This window comes from Euprymna scolopes, chromosome 36 (assembly GCF_053919585.1).
Source record: "Euprymna scolopes isolate OS-2025 chromosome 36, ASM5391958v1, whole genome shotgun sequence".
In the NCBI taxonomy this organism is placed as follows: Eukaryota; Metazoa; Mollusca; class Cephalopoda; order Sepiida; family Sepiolidae; genus Euprymna; species Euprymna scolopes.
Window position 1 is genome coordinate 86,546,667 of NC_136517.1, and position 12,644 is coordinate 86,559,310.

At 36.4% G+C, this 12,644-nt stretch overlaps 1 protein-coding gene across 1 annotated transcript in view; it reads left to right on the forward strand.

Moving 5' to 3' along the window:
- The first annotated feature begins 256 nt into the window (after window positions 1–256).
- Window positions 257–12,644, forward strand: part of LOC145260663 (intraflagellar transport protein 56-like) — a 73,088-nt gene continuing 60,700 nt past the window's right edge. The window contains exons 1-2 of the mRNA XM_080119013.1: window positions 257–351; window positions 9,768–9,905. Of these exons, the coding sequence (XP_079975139.1) occupies window positions 349–351; window positions 9,768–9,905 (141 nt within the window). The 5' untranslated portion in view covers window positions 257–348. The remainder of the gene's footprint in view (window positions 352–9,767; window positions 9,906–12,644) is intronic.

Here is a 12,644-nt window from a genome sequence, read left to right on the forward strand (position 1 = left end):
CCGTCCGTGTAATGCAAAAGTACCTAATTGGAGAAAAAAAATGTCTTAGTATCTATAAAACCAATCGTCTATTCTAAATTTGAATGCGATATTCGTTTTCATCATACCCGAAAACCTGAACTGTCGTCAATTTAAAGGTAGGTACTGAGTTGCACTTTAAAAAATATTACCCAAATAATTTATGCTACTAATAGTATTGATTAGGAAATTTACGCGTGAAATGTATTTTGAAGCGTGAAAGCCGATTAGAGTTATCTGCCCTTGATCTGGAAGTGTCGGTAACCAAGGAGGCAAAGAAAGCTTTCCGATTTTTCTTTTTTTGAAAGTTTTCAAAATATCTCCGACAAAATGGTAAGTTCAGGCGCCCAAAACTTTTATTCTAAAGAATACGATAACAAAGATTTATCAATATTGATTCATCTTCGCAGTTAAAAATAGTTGTTGACTTATAATTCTCATCTTTTTCTATTATCCTTATGGTAAACAAACGAAAGTAAAACTTAAACTTGTAGCGCCAACGGATATTTAAAATTTAGTTTATAATAACATTAATATTATTAATGTGTTTATTTAGAATTAAACTTATTAAAAAAAAAAAAGTGCTTATGTATTTTTGGTACCGCGCTATTTTTAAATAGTTTTCAAATTTCACCATATCTTTTTTTTTTTTTTTTTTTTATTAAATTATTAAATGGGAGCACAGAATAGTTACAAAACACCCTCCCCATGTTATGAATGGCTTTCGAAATAACATTATTTCAGTGCGGTACCAAAAATACATAAGTACCAAAAAACAAACAAAAAAAGCAAAACAAAACAAAATTGCATAAAAGTCTTTATGATGTACATACACGTCATGGAACTAAGATGTCATATTCCAAAAATCACGTAAATTGATCATGTAGCTTGTTGGTTTTTTTTTTTACAAAAAACATAAATTTGATTTTTAGTGTTTAATGTGAAATCGTTAGTATTACAAAAGACTGGTCTTGTAAGTTTGATTTATTGTGAAGTTATCTACCGTTTTTTTGTTTTTTGTTTTTAAATTGTGACCGAAGATAATCCCTTTGTTTACTCACAAAATTTTATTTTGTTAATTAAAAATAGGCGAACCTGAACAAGAATCACCCCCCTCCTCATATATTAGTGTCCAATCAATAATAACCCACAGAAAAAAAATGCAAAAAACCGAAAGCCGTTCTTAACATGGGGTGTTTATTCCAAAAGCCGTTTTTAGGGGGTGATTCTTGTTCAGGTCCGTCAAAAATAAAACTACTTGATCAATTTACATGGCTTTTGGAATCTGACATCTTCATTCCATGATGGGTACATATATCAAAGTTTTTAAATATTTCTCTCTATTTTGTTTTGAAAGTGCTTGATTTCTAAATCATCACCAAAAGTAAAATTTAAAACCTTTATTTTTTTGTTTCTCGCAGTATTATTGTAGACTAGCCTGGGTGCCTGATGGTGTGTGTTGAACAAAAAAAAAAGTTGTAGTAGGCAAGCAGGCTCGAACCCGTGACACGAAGGCAGAAAAGAAAGTGAAAGAAAACCTGACATCTTACTGCTACTCCATGATGCGACCGGAAGTTCGGAACATTAAAATTAGGCAAAGTTGATCTAACCGATACGATGACTTGCAAAATGGCTCGCAAAAACAATCGACCCCCCCCCCTCCCTGTGGAAAACTGCCCAGTTGAGGGTGAAGGAATTAATGTTTTTCGCCAATTTTTTATATTTGTCATCCAATACGTCCAGCTTTAGAATATCGATCTCGTGAAAATCCGTCGCCTCTGTCGAAAGTTTCAGGCATACATACATATATACATACGTATATACATACATACAAATATACATACATACATAAATACAAATATACATACATAAATACAAATATACATACATACATACAAATATACATACATACATACAAATATACATACATTCATACAAATACAAATATACATACATACATAAATACAAATATACATACATACATACATACAAATATACATACATACATACAAATACAAATATACATACATAAATACAAATATACATACATACAAATACAAACATACATACATAAATACAAATATACATACATACATACAAATATACATACATACAAATACAAACATACATACATACATACATACATTTAAACACAGGTGAAATTTATATTATAGATAAGGACATTTAGCTAAGTCCCCCTCCTAAAAAAAAAAGATTTTACATTTTTTTAGGCAAATACGTGTGATCAACCTTAAAAATAATTTCTTTTGGCAGTTTGTGGATTGTGATTTGTTTTAAATTGTATTTTCAAATTCAGTACAATTTTTACTGTATCCTTTTATTGAATTGTTAGGTGAAAGTACAGAATAATTAAAAGGTCCTCCTCTCCATGTTAAGAATGGCTTTCTAAATAATATTATTTCAGCACGGTTTGTAAACTGCAAAAGTACCCAAAAATAAATAATAAAAACGTCTTGGGAGAACAAATAGCACTTCTTCGTTATGAGAGTGAAACTTGAAAATCGAAATGTTGAATTCCAAGTGGAACAAATGGTAATGTCACAGTAATAAAAATATCCAAAAATTATTAAAGTGCTATAAGGTAGAAAATTAATTATTAAAACAATTTTCGAAGAAAAATAGCGAAAATTAAGTTCAACTGCAAAATTAAACCAGAGAGTGGGAAGTGTAACAAAGGGAGGTAATTATTCTCTTAAAACTAAAAATCTTGGGCAAATTTAACAAAACTCAGTTTTTGCTGATTGTCTTCAAAAACGGGTTTTCATTAATAATTAATTTTCTACTTTATCGTTTTTCGTAATTTTTGGATATGTTCATTACTGTGACATGACAATTAAGTAGATACCATTGGTTTTACATGGAATTCAATATTTCAAATTTCGGTATGATAATGAGGAAGTGCCAAGCAAACAAAATAAAAGGAAAAATAAGGTGCTTATTCTGGTACTTATACAGAATATGGACCATGCTGAAATAATGTTATTTAGAAAGCCATTCTTAACATGGGGAGGTTGTTTTCTAACTATTCTATACTTTCACCTAACAATTTATACAAACATATGATAGCATAAAACTTGAATTTAACTTGAAAATATGACGTTTTTGAATTTGAGATGAGGATTGGTTATACATATTTATCGGACTACTGTTCTCATCTTGAGTGTGATTTTCACAACGTTCCGGTCGATGTAACCTCCGACCTTCTTCAGGTGTACCTTGTCTACTCTGGAATTTGGATGGAATTTCGAGCGGAATCCTTTATTTACTTCACGGGGGTAGCGTGCTCTTGTTCTGTCAGCCATGATTGGATAGAGGTCCTAAGTAATTCGCAAACGTATTTTTTTGGTCGCCTACACTGGGGATTGAACCTTCAACCTTCAGGAGAATATCACTTTTACAATTGATTTTTCTCAGTATTCTAACCACTGCACCAATGTAGGAGGTTACACTGACCGAAGCATTGTGAAAATCACACTCAAGATGAGAACAGTAGTCGGATAAATAATACGTATAACTTGAAAATATTAAGGAAAAAAGCACAGTATCTTCTCTGCAATAAGTGTTCTTATTTTTTTATTGATTTTTATTAAATGAAATATGACCATTAGAAATAACAGCAAGACTTTTGAATATACTTAGTTATCAGTGGATGATATCAATGTACACCAAAAGTTATGAAAAATAAGCGAGTAGAATTTTTAAAATTAAACTATCAGGCCACCTGGCATTGCCTGGTCGTAAGATACGTTTAAATATCATAGTATAATTCATGCAGATTACATATCTATTATTATAGAGACAATTCTCTATCGAATTATTGAACCTAATATATGGTAATGAGATCAAAACTAAAAACTAGCAGGCTGCCCTGTGTTTTCTGGTCATAAAATATGCTTAAATATATAGATGAGAGCTATTCATTTCAATTGGAATCAGATAGGGGTCAGGGTATTGATGATGAAAAGAGAGAAGCTTAGATTTAGATGCCTTAAAATTAATCAGCCACCTCCTCCCCCCATTGTATCACATGCCTAAGGTCATCTATATATTTAAAAGCGAAAATGTATGTATGTATGTACGCTTTTCCTCGATGTCCACAAAAGGCTTCTTTCAGAGAAGCGCTTGCTCGGTTCACAACTTCTTAAAACTTTTTATATCATTTATAAATTGTAATATCTCAGAGTTATCCACAGAGCTCGCCTGTCTATAACCCCCATCCCTTACCCACAAAATTTTCTTTTCTCCATTCACCCCCATCTAGAGGGCATCCCCACCTAGAGACTGACCCGCAGAAGCGAGGTTCCTTTTACAAACCTAGTGGAACGGGCAGTCTATCAATTAGACGGGGTTGGGAGGGTCCTACTAATCACCTTTTGTTTTTTTCTTCCCCCGCCCTCGACACAAATGAATTATTGTACCATTTTATTGTTATCTTTTTTGTTTTTACACGTCAATAAAAAATGTTTTAAAAACTGGGAGTTAAGTAGGATGTCCCCCCAATATGAAAGGGTGAATGCGGTATTATGGTGAAAGAAAATACTAGCTGGGAGAAACTTTTGATTTTGTTTAGTTCTGGAGTGACAAGGATGACCAACGACCCCCAAAATCCCCCCTTTTGAGTTGGCCATGTGCCTAAGTTTTTTGTTTATCGTTGATTTTGACTGTATTTTTAACATGAATAAAGGATTTAATATCTCAAAGTGTAGTATCTGTTCCGACAGATGCTGCAAGCTATGACTAGCAAAGACCATATGTGGGGGTAACCCCACATATCTTACCTTGGTCACTGAAGGGGCAACCCTTCATACCAACAGTTACTAATCCAGCTCCCATTTCCCACCTCTCGGGACTGGTCCCCCCTTTCCCTCCCCCCTCCCCCTATCTCCACATTAAAAAACGGTCTTGTGCCTAATTTGCTCAGTGGGGAAGCAAATAAATCCAATAGGCCGAAAGCCAGTTGTCTCAAGAGAGCTAAGTAACGTTTGTTCAATGTCGACTTCGTCATATCAGACTGTAGCTTTCATTTCGCTCCTCCTAATAAACAGGGAACGGGTTTTTAAAAACAAACAAACCGATTTATTCACCTCATTCAAAACTGTCTCGCACAAAATTGTAACTGCTGAATACTTATCGCCGTCACGTCAATCGAAAACGCGCACCTGTTTTTTTTAACACTTTACTATTTTCCAACTGCGCGTCGTGAAGGCTTCGTTTTTTTTTCACGGGCACCTGTTTTTTTTCACATTTTCGGTTTTTTTTTACATACCCCGAAAAACACCCGGGCAACACTGGGTATCCCTCGCTAGTCTATATATATAAAAGCGAAAATGTATGCATGTATGTTTGTATGTCTGCTAAAAACTTTCGATAGACACGACGAAAATTCACAGACTCGGTATCACATTGAAGCTCCATCCTTTGCTCGAAAAACTTCGAAAAATTGGCCAAAAACGTTAACTTTTTCACCCCGAAATCGACAATTTTAGACGGGGGGGGGGGGGTCAACAAAAACGGTCCTCTCGTGACAATGACCGATTCTACGCATGCGTCAGATGACGTCGTGACCTGATTTACTTTAAATAGTTGAAAAACCGAACAAATTTCATGTATGTCGTGTTAGCTCAGTTACTTAAGGCGTTGGTTCATTATCTAACCGTTTTGGGTTCGAATCGTGGTGTAAGATGGTTTTTTTTGTTTTTTTTTTCGATTTTTTTAAATTTAAATATTGAACCAGTGTTTTGTTTTCTGCTTTTTTTTTTTTACTTCGCTTATTATTAGCAACACCCAAAAACAGCCGGGTACCGACCGATTTTTAAAATTTTAATATCGAAGGCATTTTTCACGTGTTCTTTCTTCTGTTTTCATCGTTCGTTTGCTTTACATTAGTTTTTTTTGTGTTTTTTTCCCCACTTAAGTGTTAACGTTGTTTTCTTTTTTTTTACTTCGCTTATAACAAACAAACCTACGTCGTAGTCGTCATCGTCGTCGTAATGCTCGACGACTTCTGGCCGTGCACCTGTCAATTTCGTTCTTAAATAAATTCAAACATCTTTCACTAACACATTCTGGCTGGCCGATTTTATTTTCAAACTTCGCCTCAGGGCTTCGGGTTCGATCCTACCCCCCCCCCCCGAATTCTTTTTTATTTAAGACCACACATGCCTCCAAACACCGTCTCATTTTTGAAAAGATGGAATCGCCCAATCATTAAAGACAAGATGCAAACAAGCAAACAAGGTCCACAGAGTTTTATAATTATATAGATTTGTTACTAAGGTCGTTGATTCAACCATTCCAAAAAGTAGCACACTCTTTGTAACAGATTGGGCCCTACAATTATCTGGCGAGTAGGTTAGCTACACAAATATGCAGGCCGTGCGGATAAACAAAAAGAATGTTAGAAAGCCTTTTTTTTTGTTTTTTTTTCTTTTTTACTTGGGAGTCACTACTTACTAAGCCCTAAATGCCACTCAAGGATAAGGGAAAATAAATGTAAGATGGTAGCACAGTAATCATTAATAGTGTAAATTGGGTAGAATTTTATTATTTATGATACTGCTCAACAAGAACTTGTTTACATTGAACTTGAAGGCTGTATATGTTGTATTCTACCGGGAAGCAGACCAGCAGAACAGTGTTCCACTGGCTAGCATTTCTAGAAAAGAAGCTTTGTTCTCTCTCTACCGTGCTAGAAAACTTCTAACACCCGAAAGTATCCTGTCCCTCTACAAGTCCACTATTCGCCCATGTATGGAGTATTGCTGTCATATTTGGGCTGGTGCATCGGCTACTAGTCTCTCACTCCTTGACAGGGTTCAAAAGAGAGTCGCAAATCTGATAGGCCCTAAACTGGCATCTAAGCTTCAGCCTCTGTCCCATCGTCGAAACGTTGCATCCCTCTACCTGTTCTACAAGTATTATAATGGTGAATGTTCTGATGAACTGCAAACACTTGTGCCCCCACGACGTAAACACCCTCGACAGACCCGACAAGCTGCAAAATCCCACCCCCACACTGTAGAGATCCTTAGATGTAAAAGATCTTTCTACTCCAGTAGTTTCTTCCCCAGAACTGCTAGACTTTGGAATTCCATTCCAGGTCACTGCTTCCCCAACTGTACTGACATGCATAAATTCAAGTGCAACGTGAACCAACATCTCGCTGCCCTAATCCCTACATAGTACCCCAGTAGATGTTTCCCCTGATAGTAGCCCCCTACACCAAAGTGGCAATGTGCCTTGTTTGGGGTGAAAATGTAATAAAAAAAAAAAAATTTAGATTAAGGTACAGATAGAGAGTGGGGTGAAATTGTTGATAGTGGTTGTAGCTAGGTGTTTTTCATGAAAGTTTGGCAAGGGCTGGGGAACAATAGATTCGAGCTCAGGCGAGCACTTGCCATGCAAATAATGATAGAGTAGAAACAGGTTTGTAACGTCTCTTTTATGGAAAAGAGGTTGCAGGGAAAGGGAAAGAGCATCAGCTAGGTTTCGAAGCCAAAAACAATGAACAATAACATTGGCCTCCTTTGCAAACGTCAAAGATAACACAATTGGAATTTCAGAACAGCAATATATAATATAGAATATACAATATAATTACTGATCCAGGGGGAGAGGATCAAAGTTGTAGAACAAACGAAAGAGATTTTTTTATATCGTAACAAAAATCAGAGAAGCATGGCGGACATTGAATTGTGTAGATAATTCAAAAGCCGATTCTTGGAACTATAGCCCCAGGGAAGAGACGATCTGCGATTCAACCATGCATGCGTTGAATGGAAAATTAAAGCTACAGGGCAGAACAATATTGTCGTCCTAGAAAAGACCACATGATTCCATTTCCATTTGATGAAAACCGGCTTCCTTTTTTTTGTTGCAGACCATCTACTAGTTGGCCAGTTGTGTACAAATCCCAAGAACGATAGGAGCCTCCTATCATGTCTGAAAGTGACACAATATTCAACGAGCGAGATTGGAGATGTGCAGTTGTATAACTCATGCTCTCTACCGATTCAGAACCATTGCCAGCACCCTCAAAATGCACCGTTGAATTGCCACGAATAACAGGGACATGCTCAGGGTGATGAAAACAAAGTTTCCAGCCACGGTTATGGTCTTTGGTGTGGTTTCAAGTGAAAGCTACATCATGCCATTTTGGTCAAGATCAAAGTGTAGTATCTGTTCCGGCAGATACTGCAAGCTATGACTAGCAATGACTAGCAAAGACCAGATGTGGGGGCAACCCCACATGCCTGACCTTTAACCAGCTCCCATTTCCCACCTCTCCGGAGCTGGTCCCCTTTTTCCCTTCCCCCTCCCTTCACTCCTCACATTAAAAATCGGCCTTGTGCCTAATTTGCTCGGTGGGGGAGCAAATAAATACCATCTGTTCTTCAGATGCTGCACTTCCATTTCTTGTTCTCTTTCGGTGGAGGAGAAATCCTTCACGACTGAGACAATTTTTATTTTTGTACCTTTTCTCCACATTAAAAAACGACCCTGGTGTCTAACTCTGTCCCGTGAGGAGGCATAGTAAATAGGTATATCATGCCACCTCACATCTTTGAAGTCGGCTTGAAAGTCAACACCAAAGTGTACTTGGATGTGCTGAAGAGTGTGATGATCCCCTGGTGCAATCAGGTGGCCATTGGCAAGCCCTGGGTGTGGCAGTAGGACTCAGCACCAGCCCATAGGTGCAAAAAGACCCAGGCTTGGCTTCAGTGTTGTTGGTGATGTTTTAGATGTATGACCAAACAAAGTAGTCCAGCTGGTTCAGATCTGGGTAGGAGGTGGGGGGGCTGCGAGAGAAGCGTGCAAAGTCATAGCAGTCTTTCTGAAGCCAAGCTTGGGTCTCTTTTGAACTTGTGGATAAATTTTGTATTTTTTATATAATGGATTTTACAGACTTATCGGCAGGGTTCGCCTGATCTTACCCCGTCATAAAATATGCTTAAATATATTTTGATTCATGAAATTTTCTATTTCTTATTACAGAGCCAATTCTTTATTGAATATCATATTGTACCTAATATATAAGTGCTGATTTCAAAAATTAAAAAAAAAATCGAAACCAAAACATTTAGCCCTCTGGTTGCGTCTTCTACCAATGTCACTATAGCGAGGCAGATAAGAAATACTTAATAATTAATGACTTGAAGAAATGAATTGAATTTGAGCATCCACAGAAAAAATAGAAATATTTCGGCAAGTTGAAATGAACATTTTGCATTTCAACTTGCTGGCATATTCCTGTACGCGTTATTCATCCATCCAAACAAAGATTTTATTCGTTATAAACTATTTCTTGTTAATTCCAGTTGTTATATGACCAGTAGTTTAAGAATTTATCGGTTAAATATTTTCACAGACACGCACACATTTTGCATTTTAAGCTTTTATTCAAGTTATTATATAAAAACAATTTTATAAAATCAACAGTAGATTCTCTACAGTGCAATGTAGACTAAAATGTATTGTGAATTAGGTTATTGTGAGGACGCATGTGAAGCTTCTTCCAGGTGCACTGACTAACTAGACCAGACACTCGATCGATTTGATTAAAAAATACACGATTTTACCGATTCTGATGACAATAAAGTATTGAAAGTGTGGAACATTCATTGATCCTCATTCAATTCCGGGCAACGTCGGGTCTCCCTACTAGTTTACCATAAATTTGTTCTTTATTTTATTTTTTATTTTTTTTATTTTTTATTTTCTTGATGTAGATGTTATCACGTGCTAAACCAGCCACTGGGGCTGGTGCCGCAGCGCAGAACAAAGATGACAAGAAAAAACAGGAATTACCGAAGTTGGAAGATTTTCTTGAGAAAAGAGATTACACAGGAGCAGTCACTTTGCTGGAAGTAAGTGTAACATAGAAATTTTGGTAAGCGTTATGATTTGTGTATAAATATATATATGTGTGTGTGTATGTGTGTGTGTGTGTATATATATATATATATAATATAAAGCTGAATGTCTGAGTGTGTGTGTGCGTGTGTGTGTCTGGTCACGAATAGGCTCCTATTTGGTTGACTATTTTAAAAAACTGATTACATATAATGATAGAAGATGTATGTTTGATCTGGCAGAACAGTGGTTCATTAAAATTGTGGGGTCTGCGTTCCCGCCTGGTCCACGAAGTATGGAAATAAAAATTTAAAAATTAAAAAAAAACGTTCACAAGTGTTTTTGATATAGACGTACATAAGAATACTTTGATAAGTATGTTTTAACTTAAATAGGGATGGTATAATAAAATTGTGGGGTCTGCGTTCGCACCTGGCCTCCATAGAATGGAAATAGGCACAAACTTTAATAAAGACTTTTCATATCTATCTGCGTAAGTATACTTTGATAATTATGTTTCAGTTTGAAGAAATATGGTATAATAAAATTATGGGGTGTTCATTCGCACCTGACCTCCATAGAATGGAAATATGTCAAGTTTAACAAAGTTTTTTAATATAGATCCACAGAATATTGTGATAAGTGTTTCAGTGTGAACAGGTATGGTATAATAAATTATGGGATTTATCTATTTTATTTTTACTTTCATCATATTTTGATTTGGTTTTGATACCCCCAAATTCAACCCAAATTTACAACCCTTCCTTTTCATAACCTATCATACTTTCATAAATCAGAGTCCATTTTCTGTAGGCTGTTTTTGAACCCAGTCAACGATGGGTACTTTTGCTAGTATATATATATATATATATATATATATGTGATGATGGACTCTCCCATTGATTTCAACACAATAACTAAGTTGCTTGGAAATCCACACACATGATTTTTTTTATTGTGGTGAATTACGTTACAATAAATTCCTTAACGAATCTTGATTTCCTGACTGTTGTACCAGTTTATAAGAATTCTGATGAAAGAACTGACCGACTCAATTATCACCTCATTAGCCTCCTCTCTCTCTTCATCAAAATCTTCAATCAGTCAAGCTCTAATCCCCCCCCCTGCCACAAGCAATAAACTTTTATTCAACCGACAGTATAGATTCAGACAAGCCCGTTCTACTGCAAATATCTTAACTTTAATCTCCGAACATATATACCAATATACCAAACACTGGACATGTTTAAGGTATTTGACAGGGTTTGGCACGATGGTCTTCTCATGAAGATGAAATCATATGGTATTGATGGGCGTATACTCAACATAATCAAATCCTTCTTAGATAAAAAAAAATCTAGGTTGTCCTCGATGGTCGTACATCAAAACAACACAATATAAATGCGGGTGTGCCACAGGGGTTAATCCTTGGACCTTTATTATTCCTGATATTCATAAATGACCTGATAAAATTTTCTCTTATATGGTGATATTTGCTGATGACACCACACTCTGTAACAGACACAAGGGTAAAACTAATGAACAGATAGCTAAGGAAATTGCTAAAACTCTAGAAGACCTCCAGTCTATAGTGGAATTGGGCTGACTAAGCTTATTTCCTTTAATAATTACAAGAAATCTTCTTAACTACTGATTGTTATGGCTAATGATACGCTGCCTGAAAGGGTTAACTGGTCCTGGATATGACCTTAAACTATATCTGCTGGTGAGGCCCCAGCTTGCGGGCTTTGGAGAGTGTGGAGCCACCCCTTAATTGCCATTGCTCCTGTCCACTCTGACCCGGAATGTTAGTACCTGTTAGGGTCCCAACTATGAACCGACTTGAAAAAAAAAAAACAAATATATTCTATTAAAAGATTTTTTTTCAAAATCACCGAATTCGGCATTAAATAACCTGGAAAGGGCTGATATGCCTTAAAACAAGTAACCGATCTTAGGATTAACATTCACAGGCAACATGAATTGGAACAAATACACTGAAGCAATTGCCAAGGCTGCTGCAAGGAAGGTGGGATCTCTCTACCATACTAAAAGGCTACTCACACCTGAGAGTATCCTGTATCTCTACAAGGCCACGGTTCGCTCATGCATGGAGTATTGTTGCCACATCTGGGCTGGTGTGTCTGCCACTCGTCTCTCCCTCTTGGATACATTCAAAAAAGAGTCGCCAACCTAATAGGTCTTGAACTATCAACTAAACTCCAAACTCTGTCCCATCATCGAAACGTGCCGTCCTTGTGTCTGTTTTACAAGTATTTCAATGGCAGGTGCTCTGACGAACTCCAAGCACTAGTACCCCCTCAACGACAATATCTTGGACAAACAAATTCTTGATGAGTCATCCCACTCGTCTAGCTGAAAACACTATCGATAATTTCCTCCACTCTTTATCTGTGCCTAAACCAAAATGTAGATTCCACGAACAAAGCTTCTTTCTTAGAACTGCACACCTGTGGAACTGTGTTCCGATTGCCTGCTTTCCAGCTGAATATAATATGGTCATCTTCAAGTCCAATGTAAACAAGTTCTTGATGAGCCGTTCCCCTTAAGTAATCCAATTTACCAAATTTCTACTATTAACGATTACTACGACACGTTCCCTTTGACCTCTGTACACTCATTAACCTTTATCCTCGAGTGGTTTCTGTGCCTTGATAAGTGGTGACTCCTTTGTAAAAAAAGAAAAAAAAAAGCAACAAAATCCCACCCCTACACTATAGAGATCTCTAGAT